The sequence below is a fragment of the Coregonus lavaretus genome (assembly GCF_964263955.1).
Source record: "Coregonus lavaretus genome assembly, chromosome: 19".
NCBI lineage: Eukaryota > Metazoa > Chordata > Actinopteri > Salmoniformes > Salmonidae > Coregonus > Coregonus lavaretus.
This window is the reverse complement of record NC_140006.1, coordinates 14,723,554-14,747,359: the sequence shown is the minus strand read 5'-3', so window position 1 is coordinate 14,747,359 and position 23,806 is coordinate 14,723,554. Positions and strand designations below refer to the sequence as shown.

The window sequence follows — 23,806 nt, the reverse complement described above, 5'->3', positions numbered from 1 at the left end:
CCTCAGTGATTCACAGAAGTATATCACAGATCACAGAACTATATCAGGGTGTCTCATGCAGCACTTTAAGTGGGGTTGCATAGTTTATTTGACTCCTGATACCTGGCATCTTTTAGCTTTCACCAGCGCATCAATATCAGGCGTCACATCCTGAGTGGCAGCCAACTTCAGGATGTGATTCAAGTGCTTGTGCGTGAGCCTTGAGCGCAGCTTTGTTTTATTCATGACGTTATCCATCTTTAATGACTTGCAACACAAAGCCTCCTGGTGCAAAATACAGTGAAAAGTCCAAAAATCACATCCTCCATTTGCAGATTGCACTTTCTCTCTGAACTTTGTCACAACGCCTGCTTTTTTCCCGATAATTGAGGGCGCACCATCTGTAGCCAGGCTGACAGCGCGGGACCAGTCCACTCCGACCCTGTCCAGCGCGCCGACGAGTGCAGTGAAAATATCAGCTGCTGTCGTTGTATCTGTCATGGGCACCAACTCCACGAACTCCTCGGTGACGGTCAATGTGTCATCAACTCCGCGGATGAAAATGGCCAGTTGTGCAACATCTGTAATGTCCGTGCTTTCATCAATTGCAACCGAAAACGCAATAAATGACTTTACTTTTTGCTTCAACTGGCTGTCCAAATCCACTGAAAGATCGGAAATCCTGTCTGCAACTGTGTTTCTTGTCAGGCTGATATTTGCAAAAGCCTGGTGCTTTTCAGGGCACACAATCTCTGCTGCCTTCATCATGCATGTTTTTACAAATTCACCCTCACTAAATGGTTTTGAAGCCACTGCGATTTCATTAGCAATGAGGTAGCTAGCTTTCACTGCAGCGTCACTGATGTCTCGGCTGTGAGTAAACACAGACTGCTGTTTCTTCAGACCCACCAACAGTTCATTCACCTTCTCTCTTCTCCGCTGTCCTTGAAAGTTGTCATATTTGTCGGCATGAAGACTCACATAGTGGCGACGAAGGTTATATTCTTTCAGCACTGCAACATGCTGTGAACAAACCAAACATACAGCTTTCCCATTCAATTCCGTGAATAAATAGAAGGATGACAATTTTTCGTGGAACACTCTGCGTCCACTTTTCTCTTTTTTGACAGAGACATATTGGGGCAATGAGGGCGCCAAAGCACATAATGTTAAAAGTAGAAGCCGTAATAAATATTGCGGGCAAAACAAAGTAGCTCATCCGGACTGGCTGCACTTGCTTGACCTATTTGCTCTGCCCCGGTATAAACAGTTTGCTTGCTTAACACAATTGCTATTGCGCCATCGAGTGGAAACAATTGGAACAGCAGTTTATTTTATTGAAAAATTGCAGCTCATTTTTATACTTTACAAAATCATCTCGCGGGCCGGATTAAACCCGTTTGCGGGCCTGATCCAGCCCGCGGGCCGGACGTTTGACACCCCTGGTATAAACTATTAACATGGGTCCGGCCGAAGCGCTAGCGAACTTGCAACATTGTATAAAATATTCTGGGCCTCCATTTCCCGTACCAGTGAGCTCGTGAGCTCGGGACAGACACAACTGTAGGCTATTTGCACAAGGGATAAGAAGCAGTGCCCGACATGGGCAAGAGCTCACCAGAGCGATGTACCGGCACCTCAAAAGTTCTACTGCTTGAGCTCCTGTTCCTCTTATAGAATATTAGCTCAAAAGTATTGTGGAGCTCCTGCACCTAAATATAAACAGTACCAGCACCCAAAATGAGTACCGGAACCTATTTTAGTCCAAGTCAAGCACTTGATAAAGAAGTAATCAGGTAGGCCTATTTTATGACGTTTCCACTGGATCAGAGCATGACATATTTCCCTTTATCTAAAGGGAGAGAGCTGGAAAGATTTTTCTAATGAATTGAGGAACTATTGTCATTCTCAATGGTTGTAAAAACAGATTTTGTTTGCTCGCTGTTTGAGGTGAAGAAAACGTTACTTTGAGAAGCTCCACAGCTCATTAGTGGTGGTGCCATAAGCCAATCAGAAATACTATCAGATCTCCAAATGGGCACAATTATATGTCTACATTTGCAAGAAGGCTAGATAGCCTATAGGCCTACTTCTATGCGTAATCAGGTGCACGTCCTTCCTCAACATTGACAGGAGCGCTCCAAACAAAAGACAATGACTAAATTGACAAAACTCCTAAATGGAATGAAATAAACCAAAACTTGTTTTTCACAAGTGTAGCATAGGTTGTGCCCTCAGCAAACAATGTGTCCACTCCGACAATGAGAATGGTAAAAGACTGGAATAATAACTTATTGAATGCATTAACAGAAATCACCATAACCAAACAAACATTGTAGATTAGAAATTATAGGAAATAACGGTAAATGTAGGCTACTACTGGTGATATAGGGAATTGATAGACACCTACAATCAAACGCAAACAATTTACACAATTAAGTTATGAAACAATGAATGTGCACAAATTGGCGGGAGAGAGATCATTCTGGAGAGAGAAGTGCATTGTGCATTTGGGCGCTGCATGGTCATCCGACGACTGCATTGGCCATGCAGCATTTACGCTTCGAACACACCCACTGTGTATATGCGTTTTGGCACACCAGAAGTACATTCATTTCCAATGGAACGCTGCGTTTGCCTTGCAGCATTGCATTGCAGAGGCAGTTGCAGTGCGTTCTTTGTGGTGCATACGTTGGATTTATCGAACGTATGCGTCAAACTGTATGCGTGAATGGGTTGACAGAAATGGTAGGAGAAGGTGAATGTTGAACTTTTGCTGCACACATATCTAGATGATGCTGCATACTATTTTGCGCAATGACGCAGTTGATGTGTTCAGAGCGTTACGGTGATATGGCCTCTGCAGAAGTCAGGGCATTCATACTGTACTTCTTGCGCTTTGCGGAGCAGCGCAGAGCTGTTGTCAAGGAATTTAGTTTATGTTTATACAGGATGTACCGCCCCCACCTACCGTCAACCAATTATGTCAATGCCCTCCGCATTGTTACAACATTTGGGAGCATACAGAGCTCAATTTGGCCTCCGCACGCCTCCAGAGGCTCCGCAATTGCGTCTCACCTTCCATATGGACAGTTTTACATGTTTTTTTGGCATTAATACATGTGACATATCCGTTAGCAAACAATGTATGAAAAACAATAAGAGTTAATAAAGTATCTCTACAAACATGGTCTCTTTTTTGCTTTCTTGAGTAAGGCAGCTCCAAAATGCAGGTGTTTCAGCCTAGCTCAGTCCTTTCTGTGCTGGTAGGGCAGCCAGCGGGAAAATAAAGAGCGTAGGGGGTGGTAATGTTCTCTAGTTGCGCCGTGATTGGCTCAGTGTTCTGTCACTCAAGCTAGACAAGCAGTCATCATGAATCAAGTCGACAATCTACTGTCAAATCCTTGTCATATGAAGAGAAGTTCTAGGTAAAACGTATCGGTGCTCATCGGCCATCCAACAAGTTGGAAATAGCAAATTCAACAATAAGTGGTTTGGAAGGAATCAGTGGCTAACTGCAAGCATTGCAAAGCAATCACTAGCCTGCTATTCAGTGGAGTGGGTGTGTGGTCCAAGTCTGGGTTTAAGGGTCTCTTTTCCAAGCTTAAAAGGATAAACATTCACATGCCATGGGCCAGAAAAGGTTGAATACATTGGCCATGCTGTCAATCAAGCATGACTTCTGCCGCGTTCAAAACAACTGGAAACTTGGAAACCTCAGACTTCAGTGAGTTCAAGACAACTGGGAACTATGAAAAAAGCTCAGACTGGGAAAATACGTTTTGAACAGTCATCCGACTCTGAATTCCAATACACATGATATCCACAATACACATGATATCAGTTATTTATTATTGGGCTATCTTCACCCAAACACAACTAATAATACCTGATAAATTAGGTGTGCATCTGAAAACCTGTTTCAATGAAATACAGATGCATTAATCAATTTGAGTATTTAATTGCAATTTATTATTACAGTACAACTTAGACCGAGTAGTATAAAAAACAATGACATGAAAAGAAGGAACATACAAGCTCAAGTGGGCGAATTAAAAAATAAATGTCTTTAAATGTTCACTCAATCTTTAAAGTTGTCATCTCTTGATTACCAATCCTAGTAAAGCCAATGTGGTGGTTTGACTTGTGGCTCAGGTCATAGAAAACAGCCATTCCTGCTCTCTGCTGGTCAAAAGAGGAACAGCAGCACAGAAAATCACGTCATACTGCTCGCTATCTACATCTAGTTCCAATGTACCTGGCTGCAAGACAATGCTAAATGTTTACACTGTGATAGGAGGGGGCTGAAACAGGGACAAACTAAATTGCATTTTGAAAAATAAAAGACCTGTGGGACAATGGAAGGGTGGTAGTGGGGGCAGGTGTTCTATGTGTGCGTTTGTGTGTATTGACGTTCTCACGTTTCGTATTAGTGTGGGTATTAAAATAGGAGTCGGCGGTGCCACTGGAAGCCATGTGGATGTGTTGTCTGTACAAGTGTGCTTCAGTCTCCGTGTTGTCTAAGAGTCCTCATCTCTGTTGACACTGTCACCATCGTCGTCTCCATCCACATGCTCTCCTTCCTCCTCCTCTTCATCATCATCATCATCCTCCTCCTCCTCCTCCTCCTCCTCCTCCTCCTCCTCCTCCTCTCTTTGTTGATTCCTCACCTGAGAGACCATATTAGGTGGTGTGAGTATAAACAATACTCAAATTACATTGAACAAATATAAACGCAACATGTACAGGTCGTGGTCAAAACTTTTGAGAATGACACAAGTATTGGTCTTCACAAAGTTCGCTGCTTCAGTGTTATGAGATATTTTTGTCAGATGTTACTATGGTATACTGAAGTATAATTACAAGCATTCCATAAGTGTCAAAGGCTTTTATTGACAATTACATTAAGTTTATGCAAAGAGTCAATATTTGCAGTGTTGACCCTTCTTTTTCAAGACCTCTGCAATCCACCCTGGCATGCTGTCAATTAACTTCTGGGCCACATCCTGACTGATGGCAGCCCATTCTTGCATAATCAATGCTTGGAGTTTGTCAGAATTTGTGGGTTTTTGTTTGTCCATCCGCCTCTTGAGGATTGACCACAAGTTCTCAATGGGATTAAGGTCTGGTGAGTTTCCTGGCCATGGACCCAGAATTTCTTTGTTTTGTTCCCCGAGCCACTTAGTTATCACTTTTGCCTTAAGGCAAGGTGCTCCATCATGCTGGAAAAGGCATTGGTCGTCACCAAACTGTTCTTGAACGGTTGGGAGAAGTTGCTCTCGGAGGATGTGTTGGTACCATTCTTTATTCATGGCTGTGTTCTTAGGCAAAATTGTGAGTGAGGCCACTCCCTTGGCTGAGAAGCAACCCCACACATGAATGGTCTCAGGATGCTTTACTGTTGGCATGACATAGGACTGATGGTAGCGCTCACCTTGTCTTCTCCGGACAAGCTTTTTTCCGGATGCCCCAAACAATCGGAATGGGTATTCATCAGAGAAATTGACTTTACCCAGGTCCTCAGCAGTCCAATCCCTGTACCTTTTGCAGAATATCAGTCTGTCCCTGATGTTTTTCCTGGAGAGAAGTGGCTTCTTTGCTGCCCTTCTTGACACCAGGCCATCCTCCAAAAGTCTTCACCTCACTGTGCGTGCAGATGCACTCACACCTGTCTGCTGCCATTCCTGAGCAAGCTCTACACTGGTGGTGCCCCGATCCCGCAGCTGAATCAACTTTAGGAGACGGTCATGGCGCTTGCTGGGACTTTCTTGGGCGCCCTGACGCCTTCTTCACAACAATTGAACCTCTCTCCTTGAAGTTCTTGATGATCCGAAAAGAGGGACTTTCTGATTTATTGCAATTCATCTGATCACTCTTCATGACATTCTGGAGTATATGCAAATTGCCATCATCAAAACTGAAGCAGCAGACTTTGTGAAAATTAGCATTTGTGTCATTCTCAAAACTTTTGACCACGACTGTAAAGTGTTGGTCCCATGTTTCATGAGTTGAAATGAGCACAAAAGTGTATTTCTCTCAAATGTTGTGCACAAATTTGATTACATCCCTGTTAGTGAGCATTTCTCCTTTGCCAAGATAATCCATCCACTTGACAAGTAAACTGATTAAACAGCATGATTATTACACAGGTGCACCTTGTGCTGGGGACAATAAAAGGTCACTAAAACGTGCAGTTTTGTCACAGCAATGCCACAGATGTCTCAAGTTGAGGGAGCGTGCAATTGGCATGCTGACTGCAGGAATGCCTCCAACGTCATTTTTGAGAATTTGGCAGTACGTCCAACCGGCCTCACAACCGCAGACCATTTGTAACCACGCCAGCCCAGGACCTCCACATCCGGCTTCTTCACCTACAGGATCGTCTGAGACCATCCACCCGGATAGCTGATGAGACTGGGTTTGCAAAACCAAAGACTTTCTGCACAAACTGTCAGAAACCATCTAAAGGAAGCTCATCTGCATGCTCGTTGTCTTCACCAGGGTCTTGACCTGACTGCAGTTCGGTGTCGTAACCAACTTCAGTAGGCAAATGCTCACCTTCGATGGCCACTGGCACGCTGGAGTAGTGTGCTCTTCACGGATTAATCCCGGTTTTAACTGTACCGGGCATATGGCGTCATGTGGGCAAGCGTTTTGCTGATGTCAACGTTGTGAACAGAGTGCCCCATGGTGGCAGTGGTGTTATGGTATGGGCAGGCATAAGATACGGACAATGAACACAATTGCATTTTATCAATTTATCAATTTGAATGCACAGAGATACCGTGACGAGATCCTGAGGCCCTTTGTCGTGCCATTCATCCACTGCCATCACCTCGTTTCAGCATGATAATGCATGGCCACATGTCGCAAGGACCTGTACACAATTCCTGGAAGCTGAAAATGTTTCAGTTCTTCCATGGCCTGCATACTCACCAGACATGTCACCCATTGAGCATGGTGGGATGCTCTGGATCGACGTGTATGACAGCATGTTCCAGTTGTAGTTGTTGCATGTTGCGTTTACATTTTTATTCAGTGTAGCAGACACAGGTCAAACCATTTATCTTTAGCAGCATCATGACATTTTCTCCTCTTCCCCCTCCCTCGTTTCTTCCATCTCACCTCCTCCTCTTCTAGCAGATCCCCCTCCTCCTCAGAGTCATTGAGATCCTGGCTCTCCCTCTCCCTCTTGATGCTCTCCTCCTTCTTGTTGCTGCAGTGCTGCTGTGAGGACACCTCTCCAGGCTCAGGCTTTGCACCCTTCCCATCTGTTACAGAAAGAGAGCGCGATCCGGGTCAAACAAGCCAGAGAAAAAGAAGGCGTCAAAAGAAAGTTCAACAATGAAATCCCTTAACTATGCATACAAGTCATAAGAATGCTGAGATTGCTGGTATACAGTGGGGGGAAAAAGTATTTAGTCAGCCACCAATTGTGCAAGTTCTCCCACTTAAAAAGATGAGAGAGGCCTGTAATTTTCATCATAGGTACACGTCAACTATGACAGACAAATTGAGGGGAAAAAATCCAGAAAATCACATTGTAGGATTTTTTATGAATTTATTTGCAAATTATGGTGGAAAATAAGTATTTGGTCACCTACAAACAAGCAAGATTTCTGGCTCTCACAGACCTGTAACTTCTTCTTTAAGAGGCTCCTCTGTCCTCCACTCGTTACCTGTATTAATGGCACCTGTTTGAACTTGTTATCAGTATAAAAGACACCTGTCCACAACCTCAAACAGTCACACTCCAAACTCCACTATGGCCAAGACCAAAGAGCTGTCAAAGGACACCAGAAACAAAATTGTAGACCTGCACCAGGCTGGGAAGACTGAATCTGCAATAGGTAAGCAGCTTGGTTTGAAGAAATCAACTGTGGGAGCAATTATTAGGAAATGGAAGACATACAAGACCACTGATAATCTCCCTCGATCTGGGGCTCCACGCAAGATCTCACCCCGTGGGGTCAAAATGATCACAAGAACGGTGAGCAAAAATCCCAGAACCACACGGGGGGACCTAGTGAATGACCTGCAGAGAGCTGGGACCAAAGTAACAAAGCCTATCATCAGTAACACACTACGCCGCCAGGGACTCAAATCCTGCAGTGCCAGACGTGTCCCCCTGCTTAAGCCAGTACATGTCCAGGCCCGTCTGAAGTTTGATAGAGTGCATTTGGATGATCCAGAAGAGGATTGGGAGAATGTCATATGGTCAGATGAAACCAAAATATAACTTTTTGGTAAAAACTCAACTCGTCGTGTTTGGAGGACAAAGAATGCTGAGTTGCATCCAAAGAACACCATACCTACTGTGACGCATGGGGGTGGAAACATCATGCTTTGGGGCTGTTTTTCTGCAAAGGGACCAGGACGACTGATCCGTGTAAAGGAAAGAATGATTGGGGCCATGTATCGTGAGATTTTGAGTGAAAACCTCATTCCATCAGCAAGGGCATTGAAGATGAAACGTGGCTGGGTCTTTCAGCATGACAAGGATCCCAAACACACCGCCCGGGCAACGAAGGAGTGGCTTCGTAAGAAGCATTTCAAGGTCCTGGAGTGGCCTAGCCAGTCTCCAGATCTCAACCCCATAGAAAATCTTTGGAGGGAGTTGAAAGTCAGTGTTGCCCAGCGACAGTCCCAAAACATCACTGCTCTAGAGGAGATCTGCATGGAGGAATGGGCCAAAATACCAGCAACAGTGTGTGAAAACCTTGTGAAGACTTACAGAAAAGGTTTGACCTGTGTCATTGCCAACAAAGGGTATATAACAAAGTATTGAGAAACTTTTGTTATTGACCAAATACTTATTTTCCACCATAATTAGCAAATAAATTCATAAAAGATCCTACAATGTGATTCTCTGGATTTTGTTTTCTCAATTTGTCTGTCATAGTTGACGTGTACCTATGATAAATTACAGGCCTCTCTCATCTTTTAAGTGGGAGAACTTGCACAATTGGTGGCTGACTAAATACTTTTTTTCCCCACTGTACATACAGAGTACAAACCAGCTCATGAATTTTTTTTATGTTATAAAAGTTGACTGTCCACATAACCTGGTTCAAGCATTTACCATGTAACCCTGAAGGAGGCACTGCGTGCCGAAACATTGGTTGCCATACCAATTCAATGTTTGGGAGCATAGTGTGCAACTTTCTTTTTGTAAAAGCTTTGAACACATGGTTAAGGTGACACTCCTGCACTCTACCTGACTTCTTGCTGTGGTCCTTCTCCATAAGCTCTAGGCTCTCCAGCAGGTAGTCTACTTTGTGTTTAATCATTGTCAGCTCCTTCTTGATGGTCTGCAGGTCATCTGTTTTCACTGAGAGAAAAGAGACAGAACAAATTGGGATAAAGGTTTAAGAGATAGCTCCTTTGATCACACTACCTTATGAAGCTCTGTATTAAAGCGCTGTGTGAGTAACTTTCATTAGCAACATGCGATTAACCTCAAGCCCAGCACCGTGAGCATCAGGGCATAAAATAAACGTTTTGGTCCACCAGCCAAAATCGAGGTGGAATAGGCTATATAGGATTCGTAGTTCTTTGACTTTGTGCAATACATTTACCAGCAATTAAACAAAAACGGCAGAAATACTTTGAAAACAGCTACTGCAGCATTTATTTTACTATAAATGTGATCATACTTGACTATTTCTATTTGCAAATGCGAGTGACACACTTCACACTGTGGAGCCCTGACCACCCTCCAACGTAGCTGGTGAAATATACATCTTACCCGCCAATGCCAAAATCGACCTGCATTTGGCAGGTGTTGGGTGTTAATTTTAGGCCCTGGTGAGCATTGACAGCAGGTACTGCATGAGGATGCTACAAATAGTCTACTGTGCAATGTGCAAAGTGTATTACAAGTAGTGTGCTATTCGAGTGGCTAGAGAAGAGAGGGCTGGGCACGGACTTGTTCTTGAGGATGCCCTCTGGCTGCTCTTGGAGGAAGAGGAGAAACTGGCCTTGGCGCGGCGGCTGCCCCCTCCAGTCATGCTGACCCGTGGGCGCTTGGACGGGATCACTGCTCGGGACATGGGTGGAGGAGGAGGAGGGGGCACGCGGGATGGGTACGAGTACACTCTGAGAATAGAACAGCGAGTAATGAATGAACAATCTACTGCCTTTACACTAATTCTGCTTGCATATTGAGTTATCTACACTAAAGAAAAATATAAACACAACATGTAGTGTTGGTCCCATGTTTCATGAGCTGAAATACATCCCAGGAATTTTCCATACGCACAAAATGTTTAATTCTCTCAAATTTTGTGCACAAATTTATTTACATCCCTGTTGGTGAGCATTTCTCCTTTGCCAATATAATCAATCCACCTGACAGCTGTGGCATATCAAGAAGCTGATTAAACAGCATGATCATTACACAGGTGCACCTTGTGCTGGGGACAATAAAAAGCCACTCTAAAATGTGCAGTTTTGTCACACAACACAATGCCACAGATGTCTCAAGTTGAGGGAGGGTGCAATTGGCATGCTGACTGCAGGAATGTCCACCAGAGCTGTTGCCAGAGAATTTAAATGTTCATTTCTCTACCATAAGCTACCTCCAATGTCATTTTAGAGAATTTGGCAGTGTGTCCAACTGGCTTTACAACCGCAGACCACGTGTATGGCGTTGTGTGGGCGAGCAGTTTGCTGATGTCAATGTTGTGAACAGTGTCCCATGGTGGCGGTGGGGTTATGGTATGGGCAGGCATAAGCTACTGACTGGCATTTTATTTATGGCAATTTGAATGCACAAATACCGTGACGAGATCCTGAGGCCCATTGTGAGACCATTTTTTTAAAGGCATCCCTGACCAACAGATGCAAATCTGTATTTCCAGTCAAGTGAAATCCATAGATTAGGGCCTAATGAATTTATTTCAATTGACTGATTTCCATATATGAACTAACTCAGTAAAACCATTGAAATTGTTGCATGTTGCGTTTATATTTTTGGTCAGTATAGTTAAATAGAGCTGAAACATAGGATGTGGGAACAGACAAAGCACTGGACTCACCTGTCATAGTAATCTCTCTGGAAGTCGTAGTCCAGATCAAATGTGGGACTACTGTGGGGAGAAGAAAAATAGTTGTATGCATGTATGCAGTGGAGAAGAGGAATTATCAAAGTAAGAGTAAGATTGAGACCCAGAGGTGGCTCACATTTGATATTAGATATTTAAAAACTTGGTTCTTTACATTGAATCAGACCTGTACATGTCTCCCGCCAATCGCTTTGTGGTCTTTGACCTGTGGGGTTTGGGTTCTCCAGCCAAGTTAATGTCTGAGGAAGAGAGAGACAGTCAGTCTTGGTTGGCAGTTGGAAATACAATCTTTATCCATATTCAGTCCTTACAGAGGCACCTTTAAAAACTGTTCTCATCCTCCACAAGCAGGCCAGGTACTGTACCGAAAAGGTCTGTTTTGTCCAATACCCATTGAACCCTGAGTTTGAGGCATTGCTCACCAGCCCCAGAGGCAGGCTTTAATCCTTACCCAGCACCTGTCCCACGATCATGCGTCCGTCCTCGGCCCCTACGGCGGTACGTGCGCATCTCTCGTTGGCGAACTGGACGAAGGCAAAGCCCTTGTGCACAGAACAGCCCACGATCTTGCCGTACTTGCTGAAGATTGCCTCCACGTCTGCCTTGGTGACCAGGAGCGTGTTGAGGTTCCCGATGAAGACCCGCGAGTTGAGTGAGCGCGGGTCCGTCTTGTTGGTCACGTTGCTGGCCATCAGGCTGCTGGTGGTGGGGGACCGACTGGTGGAGGAGGGAGAGACGGGCGAAACCCCAATTATTAACTATGTCACTGCAAGATAACACTACTCAACCATCTTTATATACAAACAAAGCGAGTGGCAGGGAATGTTCAGAATGAACACTTGACCTTGTTCAGTGTAATATTATATCACCAAAATATGTAAAATAGTTTAAGCATCTCATGCACAAATTTGTTTGTGTCGTATCTTCAAATCAGATGTCCCATGTGTTGGTAGTGTAACAACAATTAGCCTTAAAAGGGATACTTTGGATTTAGGCAACGAGGCCCTTTATCTACTTCCCCAGAGTCAGATTAATTTGTGGATACCATTGTTATGTCTCAGTGTCCAGTATGAAGGAAGTTCGAGGTAGTTTTGCAAGCCAATGCTAACTAACGTTAGCGCAATGACTGAAAGTCTATGAGTATCTGCTAGTATGTATAGTAGATACCCATAGACTTCCAGTCATTACGCTAACACTAGTTAGAATTGGCTCGGAAAACTCTCTCGAACTTCCTTCATACTGGACAGAGACATAACAATGGTATCCACAAGTTAATCTGACTCTGGGGAAGTCGATAAAGGGCCTCTGCTAAAATCCCAAAGTATCCCTTTAATATCAGTAGTACATATACAGTATGTATGTCTAGGTTGGTGCATATGGTGCAACTCCAGGAGGTCCTACTGTAAAAAAAGGATTGGGAATAAGCACAATAAGTTGCATTAATATGCACAATAAGTAATCAAAGACAATAACTTCTATTACCATATGTGAAAAACACCATAACGTTGTATTTATGCAGACGTACAGAAGCTGCACATCACATTTCAATTCATACACAAACCACAACTCACTCAACAGCCTATTACAATTGAAATGTTCCTGGAAGAAACGGATGCACACGGGTGTCCACTGACTGTTCAGACAACAGGGTATTATATTAGAACAGTGTGGACGGGGCAGTGTGTGTTCCAATCCACCTGTAGCAGGTTTTGTTGCAGGGTTTGTTTTATATTGCCTGAATTGCACATCTGGGGCCATAGTTAACAAGTGTCTCAAAGCAGTAAATAGATAAGTGCTTGAACATTTTGAGAATGTCACGCTATAGGCTACTATTTAGCACTGTAAGCATATGGTCGGGAAAAGGCATGAGTGTGTACAAATTAGGTGCTTATAATATTAGTGGCACGTGGTAATTTAAGGAAAGCTGGGCAAAGGAGTTTGTGCACAATCGGACGTTAGGGAGTGAGATTTCTCACTGGCACTGCATACAACCTGAGTGTCAAAAAAAGGAGACGTTAACAACCATTGGGGGTTAAATAACCATCACTCACTCCATAGCGTCTGTGTGCAGGGCGATCGTCTGTCTGTCAGTCAGTCAGTTCTTTGACACTGAGCGCAGGGCCAGTGTGAACGGGCAGGTGTCTTGGGTGCTCTCAGCAAAAACTACAATTCCATCAGCACCCTCTCAGAATGCAGAACTTCGCCCCACGACTTATACTGAGGCGGGTGACAGAGAACACACCTCAGTGACATTGGATGTACAGGGTTATTACAGTCTTACCTGGTTGGGTTTTGCACATAATTCAGTTATGAGCCAAATACAGAGAAAACCAGGGTTTAGGGCCATCCTATAGAGGAGCATTCAGGCGACACCCTTTCTGCTATTGATGTGTAACAATAGGAGTTGCCTAGCCTACCAACTTGTTTAAGAGAAAGATGCAATATGCTTCAGGTACTTTTAGTGACAGATTATGCAACAGTATCAATATGTTGATTGCTTTTTTATTTTTTATTACCGGTCAGGCATCCATTGCAAGACTAAGTTACATCAACAGACAGTGGGCCTAGACCTGCTTAGCTCTAACTGTGATTAAGGGGAGAAGCAGTGGGAGGTAATGTGGTAACAGCTGACAAGTCTTCAAATGTACTATATGAGTAGCCGTGTGATGCACACAGAGAAATAACATTGGGACGTTATTTTGCATGAACACATTGAGAAGCTAAATAGTCTTTGTGAACGTAAACGAGGACATGTGGGCCTATGCCTACTTTGAGGATTTCACCAACAGTGAATGTTCTGTGCAGGGGCCACCAGAACACTCACGCTGCTCATGGGCCTTCAGCAGCACTGCATGCGGTGATGTGTGTGTGGGGAGGCGGGAGCTGTGCACTGTAGTGCTGAATGTCCCGACTCCCTTATTTCATAGAACCGAAGTGCACAATAACATTTGTCAGAGCAGATATATTGCATTGACTACCCCCCTTTGTTTTTACACTGCTGCTACTCGCTGTTTATTATCTATGCAGTCACTTTACCCCTACCCATGTACAAATTATCTTGACTAACCTGTACCCCCGCACATTGACTCAGTACCTTTACCCCCTGTATATAGCATTATTGTTATTTTATTGTGTTACTTTTTTTTCCACTTTCGTTTATTTAGTCAATATTTTCTTAACTCTATTTTCTTAAAACTGTATTGTTGGCACAAACCGTAATTCTGTTACCAAATTTTGCATCGGCACGGTTTCTCAAGTAAATGTGTTTTTGTAAAATGTTGTGGAAATTGTAAAAAGTAGTCCTTGTGCATAGAGTTGTTTGGTTTGTTTAACTTTGCAATCATTGGTTTTTGTTTGGCCTACATTTTAAAGTGAAATCTTAGTCTCAGCATCACTCTTATCGTGGAATTGCCCTGTACTAGGCATGTTCCAAAGATGAGACCAGACCAAACTAAAACTTGATTATTAGTAGTAGTGATGGGGGAGGGGAAATCGATAGTTACATATCGGGATATTGATTGACGCTATATCTTCTCATTTTGACAATACCACAATATTATCTTTGCGCTAGTTGGCTGTACCAAAACTCCAGTATTTTTCCTTAATTGTTTGCTCTCCATCTTCTTTTTAAATAGGGAGCCAATTTGTTTAGAGCACTTATTTCCATGACTGATCAAAACTCATTCTCATGGCTTTCTCGTCTCTCTGCAGCAGACATATGGTGAGCAATTGTTTGGAACATCGAATCGAAATAAAATCAGTATCAAATCGCGGCACCCAAGTATCGTGATAATATCGTGAGGTCCCCAGCAATCCCCAGTCCTAATTAGTAGCCTAATTAGATGGTAATTTTACATGAAGTAAAACATGTTGGAGCTTGCTTTAGCTCTTAAAATGTTTATGTTAGTGGAAGAAGTGTTCGGATTTTAGATTTGAAAAGCAGAGAAGTAGAATAAGATTTCATACCCAAGTTGTCGTCTAACTTGTGGGAAAAGTGGTCAAAACTGCAGTTGTTTCAAAGATTTGATGCGAAAAGTAGTTCAAGCGGGTAGTAAAATAAGGTTCATACACATTTTGACAGATGGAGAAGTCATGGAAAATCCATTAGTTTTAACCAAATTTCGATGACCAACCATTAGCGGCGTTTCTATGTACAGTTGAAGTCGGATGTTTACATACACCTTAGCCAAATACATTTAAACTCAGTTTCACAATTCCTGACATTTAATGCTTGTAAAAATTCCCTGTCTTAGGTCAGTTAGGATCACCACTATTTTAAGAATGTGAAATGTCAGAATAATTGTAGAGAGAATGATTTATTTCAGCTTTTATTTCTTTCATCACATTCCCAGTGGGTCAGAAGTTTACATGCACTCAATTAGTATTTGGGAGAATTGCCTTTAAATTGTTTAACTTGGGTCAAACGTTTTGGGTAGCCTTCCACAACCTCCCACAATAAGTTGGGTGAATTTTGGCCCATTCCTCCTGACAGAGCTGGTGTAACTGAGTCAGGTTTGTAGGCCTCCTTGCTCGCACACGCTTTTTCAGTTCTGCCTACAACTTTTTCTATAGGATTGAGGTCAGGGCTTTGTGATGGCCACGCCAATACCTTGACTTTGGTGTCCTTAAGCCATTTTGCCACAACTTTGGAAGTATGCTTGGCGTCATTGTCCATTTGGAAGACCCTTTTGCGACCATGCTTTAACTTCCTGACCGATGTCTTGAGATGTTGCTTCAATATATCCACATAATTTTCCTTCCACCCCCACAGCATGATGCTGCCACCACCGTGCTTCACGGTTGGGATGGTGTTCTTCGGCTTGCAAGCATTCCCCCTTTTCCTCCAAACATAACGATGGTCATTATGGCCAAACAGTTATATTTTTGTTTCATCAGACCAGAGGACATTTCTCCAAAAAGTACGATCTTTGTCCCCATGTGCAGTTGAAACCGTAGTCTGGCTTTTTTATGGCGGTTTTGGAGCAGTGGCTTCTTCCTTGCTGAGCAGCCTTTCAGGATATGTCGATATAGGACTCATTTTACGGTGGATATAGATAATTTTGAACCGGTTTCCTCCAGCATCTTCACAGGGTCCTTTGCTGTTGTTCTGGGATTGATTTGCACTTTTTGCACCAAAGTACGTTCATCTCTAGGAGACAGAACGCGTCTCCTTCCTGAGAAGTATGACGGCTACGTGGTCCCATGGTGTTTATACTTGCGTACTATTGTTTGTACAGATGAACGTGGTACCTTCAGGCGTTTGGAAATTGCTCCCAAGGATGAACCAGACTTGTGTAAGTCTACATTTATTTTTCTGAGGTCTTGGCTGATTTCTTATAATTTTCCCATGATGTCAAGCAAAGAGGCACTGAGTTTGAAGGTAGGCCTTGAAATACATCCACAGGTACACCTCCAATTGACTCAAATTATGTCAATTAGCCTATCAGAAGCTTCTAAAGCCATGACATTTTCTGGAATTTTCCAAGCTGTTTAAAGGCACAGTCAACTTAGTGTATGTAAACTTCTGACCCACTGGAATTGTGATACAGTGAATTATAAGTGAAATAATCTGTCTAAACAATTGTTGGAAAAATTACTTGTGTTATGCACAAAGTAGATGTCCTAACCAACTTGCCAAAACTATAGTTTGTTAACAAGACATTTGTGGAGTGGTTGAAAAACGAGTTTTAATGACTGCAACCTAAGTGTATGTAAACTTCCGACTTCAACTGTACGTATATATTTGTTTAAAGTATGTGTAATGTGGTGTTGACACTGGGAGGCTGCTCTCTGTAAGTCGCTCTGGATAAGAGCGTCTGCTAAATGACTAAAATGTAAATGTAAATGATCCCATGTACCACCTCCTGTCATAGTGCAAGGCACTTAACCCCTCACAAAGTAGAATACCTGTTAGGCAACTGTATAAAACATGTGGTCAACTGGGGAGCTACTGGGTGTGCAGGCTTTTGATCAAGCCCTGCTCAAACACATCAGAGCCAGTTTATCAAGGTCCATTTGAGCAACTAATTTCTAAAATGTGGTTTGTTAGAGGGGGACTGGAATAAAAGCCTGCACACCCATTAGCTCTCCTGGAGGATGGTTGACCACCCTTGATATATAACATTGCAACATTACAAACAAATAAGTTATGCCTTTTGAAATAATTCACTAATTTAATATATCAAAGATCAAATAGCTATGGTAGGCTACAAATCGTTTTATTCAGCTGAAGCAAGCCCACACATTTTCAGGAAATGTATATTTTCTAGTTTAGTGATTTATTTTAGCTACCTTGGAAGTGTTTACTTTGCAGGCTGAGAAGCATCTATTGAGTTGCAATGTCCCATACATTGGATGCCCAAATCAACTGGAAGTATCTATAAAACAAGTTGAAGCCACATAATCCAAAATAAAGGCTACATGTAAGTGTAATTCCAATCCTGGCTGATTTTTATTTAATTGATATAAATTACATTAACAAATTAATTTCCATGACATTTCCAAAACTGTTAGGATTTTATCATTTTCTTAAACTTTTCCAGGCCTGGAAAATACCATAAAAATTCCATGACCTTACGAACACTGAAAACATGTGTACCTCTTGATTTGTGAAAGTTATGTTCTGATTCCAGATTTGAATAAGTGAGTAGAGGAAGATTCCATACGCTAACTTTGTTGAACTTGTTGGGAAAGGGGCCTGAGTCAAAGTAGCTGATTTGTGTCAAAAGTTACATCGATCACAGTGAATGGAATCAGTTTGGGATATTAACTTTTTGGTGCACCAGCCACTGTGGCAGATAGATTTTTATTTATTTTTTATCTACCAGCCACTCAAGTTTTTTATTAGCCAAAATATTATTTTCTCAATAATTACACACACAAACGGATGAGCACGCATTCTAATGTTTTAAATACAATAAATGTACTACCAGTAATAAGTAATGGGGTATATTGTATAATTTCATTTCCTTTTTGTGACCTGCATCTTTTAACCAATGTATGTTAAAAGAAATAATTTAAATCCAATAATAAAAACAAACAGTTCTACTACTGAACATCAAGAATCAACAAAGTATCTGCCCTGCCACAAAAGGCTGAGTGATACGGCTTACTTATTATTATTATTCAGGGCTCTACACTGACATGTTTTACAAGGAGTACATGATGTGCTCCTAAGTAGAAATGTAGAAGCACACAAATAAACCTAGGAGAACAATGAATACAAGTTTTTGGGAGTGATCCATGCTCAATCAAGCACAATCATTAGGTGAGACAAACATTTTCAGCTGGCCCTTTAAGGGACAGGCCGTTACAGTGGTAAATCTCTGACTGTGATGTCTTCCTAGCTGCAGCAAACTCAAACTAACATTGATAAACAACCTAGCATGCGAACAAAACTATGTAACTGGCCATGAAACAAGAGGAGAAAGTCACACTTAGGTAGCCTTTGTCAATTTGACCAACTTCTACATGTGGGCATAGGATTAAAACTGTTCCCAAATGCTGTGACCACCCGCCAACGTGGCTGGTGAAATATACATTCTTACCCGCCAATGACAAAATCTACCAGCATTTGTTAATTTCCAACCCTGAATGGAATGTTGGAAATCATGTGACTGTCTAACAATGGGGAGCTTTACATGCTTACCAGACCACCCACGGTGTGAGCAAGCTTGCAAAATAAATGTACATGTTATTCAATAATTTCATCCAAACTGCTTGCAGGCGTCTGTGTAGCCAGGCGCTAATGCGCTGCAAGTCCCACCTCTCCCATCTACTCATTGGTTTTTATGAGCATATAGGCTACCCACATAGGTGATAAAAAGATGAGGTCCACACTCCAGTCGGTGGCTGGCCGTAATACACCTTAAAGTAAAAGTTTGTTGCCAACCGCCATATAAAATCCACAGAAGAATGAACGAGGAGAGATTAATCAAAGAAACTAAAAACGAACTAGGTTTCCCCTTTTATCTGTGGATTAATTATTGGAGTAGAGAACACATGATTGTGTGACTGAAAATGGGTCAAAATTCTACAAAGATTCAGCAAAAAAAGATCCATATGCAGGTAAAATAACAACCCAATGTTTATCTCACAGGACAAATTAGAACGCAACAGCAAGCTAACTAAATGTCCATGAATGTGTCTGGTGGTGATAGACAAAATCAACATGCGTACGATGGCTGACACGCTGAGCCGGTTGGGTCATCATGTTAGAATGTTGAAGTAATAAATCGCTTTTAAAAAATTGACAAAAAGCTTAAAGAGCAACTGCCCCTAAAAACCAACTTCTCATTTAGAAACCAGCCTATGTGGAATCGATACGAGTCAGAAACATTCTGTCAAAATTGACTACAACGTAATTTGTCATAAAGTCAAGTCTTGTTCAAAACGGAGTTTTGTAACAGAGTATTTCACAAGGTAGATGAAAGTTGGGTTTATTTCAATCCTGCCCACAGCACACAAGTAATCATCCATTCGGGGTGCAGCTGCAGGTGACCAGATCATAATGCCCCTGGTAAATGTAGGTTGACTTTGGGTATCCCTATGGGGCTAGTTAGGGACCATCTGTAAATTACACAATGTGAATATCTCCAAATTTCAATGACTGAAAACCCCCCCCCAAAAAGTAACTATAAATTGTAGAAATTAATATACAAATATTAAAAGTATTTAATGAGAAAACTAAAACGTGTGCAACATGAAAATATTGTCTAATTTACATTGCTCAATTACATTTACATTTTAGTCATTTAGCAGACGCTCTTATCCAGAGCGACTTACAGTTAGTGAATATATATATATTTTTTTTATACTGGCCCCCCGTGGGAAACGAACCCACAACCCTGGCATTGCAAACGCCATGCTCTATCAACTGAGCTACATCCCTGCCGGCCATTACCTCCCCTACCCTGGACGACGCTGGGCCAATTGTGCACCGCCCATGAGTCTCCCGGTCGTGGCCGGCTGCGACAGAGCCTGGATTCGAACCAGGATCTAGTGGCACAGTTAGCACTGCGATGCAGTGCCTTAGACCACTGAGCCACTCAGGAGTCTCATGGCGCTTATAACACCAGGGTAGTGGGTTCGATCCCTGTGACCACCCATACGTAAAAATGTATGCGCACATGACTGTAAGTCGCTTTTGATAAAAGCGTCTGCTAAATGGCATATTATTATTATTGACTGTTCTAAACTAGCCCCGGAGATAGGCTATCCAAACTCAAACCAACTTTGCCATGGTCACACACCAGCCAGCTGAAGCTTTTGGCGAAATAATTTAGCTAACTGTACCCACATCAAACCACACGTTTGGGTCATGGCCGCTAGCATTTCCAATCATGAACCACATTTTTAAAAAGACGCAAAATCAGGAAGTGCAGTCACTCTTTAATAGTTTAAAAAGCATAAAAGATATCAAAAAGGTGTCTACATGCACACTGGTCCTGACCTCTCTGCACCTTGTAAAGTTTTGATTACGTTTCTAGCTTTAACGTGTACGACAAATAGCGTTCCAAATAATAACAAGAAGTATGACAAGGACTTAGAGTGGGACGTCCCAGTAATTATTAGACACACAAACAACCTGATCAATCAATGCTGAGGTCTCTGGCAGGGAGGGGCCTGAGGCAAAGCACCACAACTCTAAACAGAGCAGAGCATTTATGATTCACCACCTTACTTCCAAAGTAAATGTAACTACTAGCTATTATCAAAACGGAGAGTGGACTGTCTAGTCACTTTTGAGCTACACTTGCTGATATCTTTAGCACTATTGTTTAGTCTAAGATGCAACTTGATGAAATCAGGTTCATTAAAAGGATTACAGGAAGGCCTAAATAACCTCATAATCTGCACATTGTAGTAAAAAAGTCCTATACAAAGCTGTGATCTAGCAAGCTATATATTGGTTTAGGGTCTAGCAAAGTGAGACTGAGCAAGGACAGAGTACATAACTGCATTATTCATAAAGTAACGTTTAATTAGTGGTAACAAAAAGTGCACATGTCCTTGTGTTTTCTGCGACATAGTTAATATTATCGACGTAAAATATGAATGACGTAACGTTAATTATAATGTGAAAAACGTGTCCAGAGAAAAATGGCCAACCAGCATTTCTTGCAGAAAAAAAACATTAATTCCCGCAAAAATAGCGTTCGTGTATCAGTCTTTCTGTGGATATTCAAGGACTCCAAAACCAGCTAATCAATCACAAAAATGTTTAAAAAAAAAAAAAAAAACAAGGTGCAACAGGGAGGACTTCTAATAAAAAAAAAGTATATCGAAAAACAAATTCCACAAGGTTAGCTAGCTAACTTTAGCTTGCAGGCTAGCCAATCAGCCAAACTACCTAGCTGCAAAATGGCTGAAGTGCAGCGTGTTATTGTCCAGAGAGCGCGTTATTCGCAGATATTGTCATAAAAATATAACCAGTTCGGCTTACACAATCATGAACTCAGTTTGCAAGACAACAAAACAGATGTCAAAAACGCTAGTAAAATTATTTGGGATCCTTCTAGCTAGCATGTTGTGCCAACTAGCTAGCTTGCTAAAACGCTAATGGAACCAAAGACAGTAAGTAACTTACATCAGTATGTTTCGAAACTGTGATGGAACCATGATGAGCTAACTAACAGTTAGCCATCTAGCCGCTCGCTCAAATAGAAAAAGACATGGCGTTAAAAAATGAAATTCCAAAGATACTGTAGTCAGAGAAAAAATATAAAAAACAGTCTTGAATCAAAATACTCACCAGGAGCTTAAAGGTTAAAATGTCTTATATTTCAGCAAAATCTGTCAATACAGTACTGAGGTGGTCTTCTTGCAGCTTTGAGAAAATGGTTCCACCCTGCACGAAATGGCGCAGCACACAAAGGGGGAGGGAGTCAAGACTGGTATTAAATCAAATATCTACTTTGACAAGATAGTCGACTGACCGCTCTAACAATGGAAATACATGACCGCAAAGGTAGACGGGAGGCGCGATCAGGTGGGAACATTGTAGCCAATGAGAGGGCAGATTCGCATGTAAACGATGGACACAACTCCGATATAAAATAGTTTTCCTCAAAGTTACTTGTCTTGAATGCCACGTGCGCCCACCTATATCAGAATATGTGTAACAACATCAATATTACGAAACGAATAATCGATCAAATAAGCCTCACGTAGAAAATTCGACACTCTCATAGACCTCCAAATTATTTATTTTTTAAATAAACTTGGTCTACTTATCACGCGGATAGATTTAAGCCTCTCGCTTCGCCTCTTCCTCTCTGACTAAATCCGCCTTAATAGACACCTATCAAATCTGATTGGCTAACTCGTTGCAAACCCAAACCGTTCCCGTCAGTGGTTGGTTACAATGTCTGTCACATGCTTTTATTGTTATAACCTTGCAACTGTCGGTCGTGTCAAAGCTTGTGTCCCAAACTGAAGACATCTCCCTACAACAGTGGTATTCAAACTTGGGGGACACCATTTTTTCCAAAATAATTTATCAGGACACCACCCCACCCCAACCCAAATCTAATATTGACACAGCCTTAAAATCGGTAAATTTCGATTTTTACGTCAACAAATAACCATCAATAACCTTGAAAAGAAACCAATAAATACATTTACTCAATAAAACATGATCTTTCTCAAAAAACATCCTAAACAATAATCTGTACTCTTAATGTTTGCTCCACCTCCCTAGAAGCTGTTAAGAAGCCTTTTAGACCTAGACTTGGCGCTCCGGTACTGCTTGCCGTGCGGTAGCAGAGAGAACAGTCTATGACTAGGGTGACTGGAGTCTTTGATAATTTTTAGGGCCTTCCTCTGACACCGCCTGGTATAGAGGTCCTGGATGGCCCCAGTGATGTACTGGGCCGTACGCACTACCCTCTGTAGTGCCTTGCGGTCGGAGGCCGAGCAGTTGCCATACCAGGTGGTGATGCAACTAGTCAGGATGCTCTCGATGGTGCAGTTGTAGAACTTTTTGAGGATCTGAGGACCCATGCCAAATATTTTCAGTCTCCTTAGGGGGAATGTCTGGTGAGTATGCAGCCCATGGAGAACTGGGACATTTTCAGCCTCCAGGAATTGTGTACAGATCCTTGCGACATGGGTCTGAAACATGAGGTGATGGCGGCGGATTAATGGCACGACAATGGGCCTCAGGATCTCGCCACGGTATCTCTGTGCATTCAAATTGCCATCGATAAAATGCAAGTGTGTTTGTTGTTCGTAGCTTATGCTTGCCCATACCATAACACCACCGCCACCATGGGGCACTCTGTTTACAAAGTTTAAATCAGCAAACGGCTCACCCACACGACGCCATACACGCTGTTTGCCATATGCCCGGTACAGTTGAAACTGGGATTCATCCATGAAGAACACACTTCTCCAGCGTGCCAGTGGCAATCGATGATGAGCATTTGCACACTTAAGTCAGTTACGACGCCGAACTGCAGTCAGGTCAAGACCCTGGTGAGGACGACGACCATGCAGATGAGCTTCCCTGAGACGGTGTCTGACAGTTTGTGCAGAAATTATTCTGTTGTGCAAACCCACAGTTTCATCAGCTGTCTGGGTGGCAGGTCTCAGACGATCCCACAGGTGAAGAAGCCGGATATGGAGGTCCTGGGCTGGCATGGTTACACGTGGTCTGCCAAATTCTCTAAAACGACTTTGGAAGTGGCTTATGATAGAGAAATGAATATTCAATTCTCTGGCAACAGCTCTGGTAGACATTTGCTTCAACAAAGTACTGA

The 23,806-nt window shown here is 42.4% G+C and overlaps 1 protein-coding gene across 6 annotated transcripts; it reads right to left on the bottom strand.

Moving 5' to 3' along the window:
- Positions 1-3,924: 3,924 nt before the first annotated feature.
- Positions 3,925-21,920, bottom strand: LOC311147077 (heterogeneous nuclear ribonucleoprotein C-like). Of its 6 annotated transcripts, none has more exons than XM_084183700.1 (10): positions 21,799-21,915; positions 21,634-21,690; positions 13,097-13,262; positions 11,497-11,762; positions 11,212-11,284; positions 11,019-11,069; positions 9,908-10,077; positions 9,197-9,310; positions 7,105-7,250; positions 3,925-4,649 (listed from the first exon to the last, which is right to left on the bottom strand). In XM_084183700.1, exons 3-10 carry the CDS (start codon positions 13,099-13,101, stop codon positions 4,500-4,502), a joined length of 975 nt encoding a protein of 324 aa, XP_084039826.1. In that variant the 5' UTR covers positions 13,102-13,262; positions 21,634-21,690; positions 21,799-21,915; the 3' UTR covers positions 3,925-4,499. The 6 variants fall into 6 exon arrangements, with proteins under 6 accessions (XP_084039826.1, XP_084039824.1, XP_084039825.1 ...); XM_084183698.1 differs by having other exon boundaries at positions 11,200-11,284; positions 21,799-21,905; XM_084183699.1 differs by having other exon boundaries at positions 11,200-11,284; positions 21,634-21,701; positions 21,799-21,894.
- Between the last annotated feature and the right edge of the window lie 1,886 nt (positions 21,921-23,806).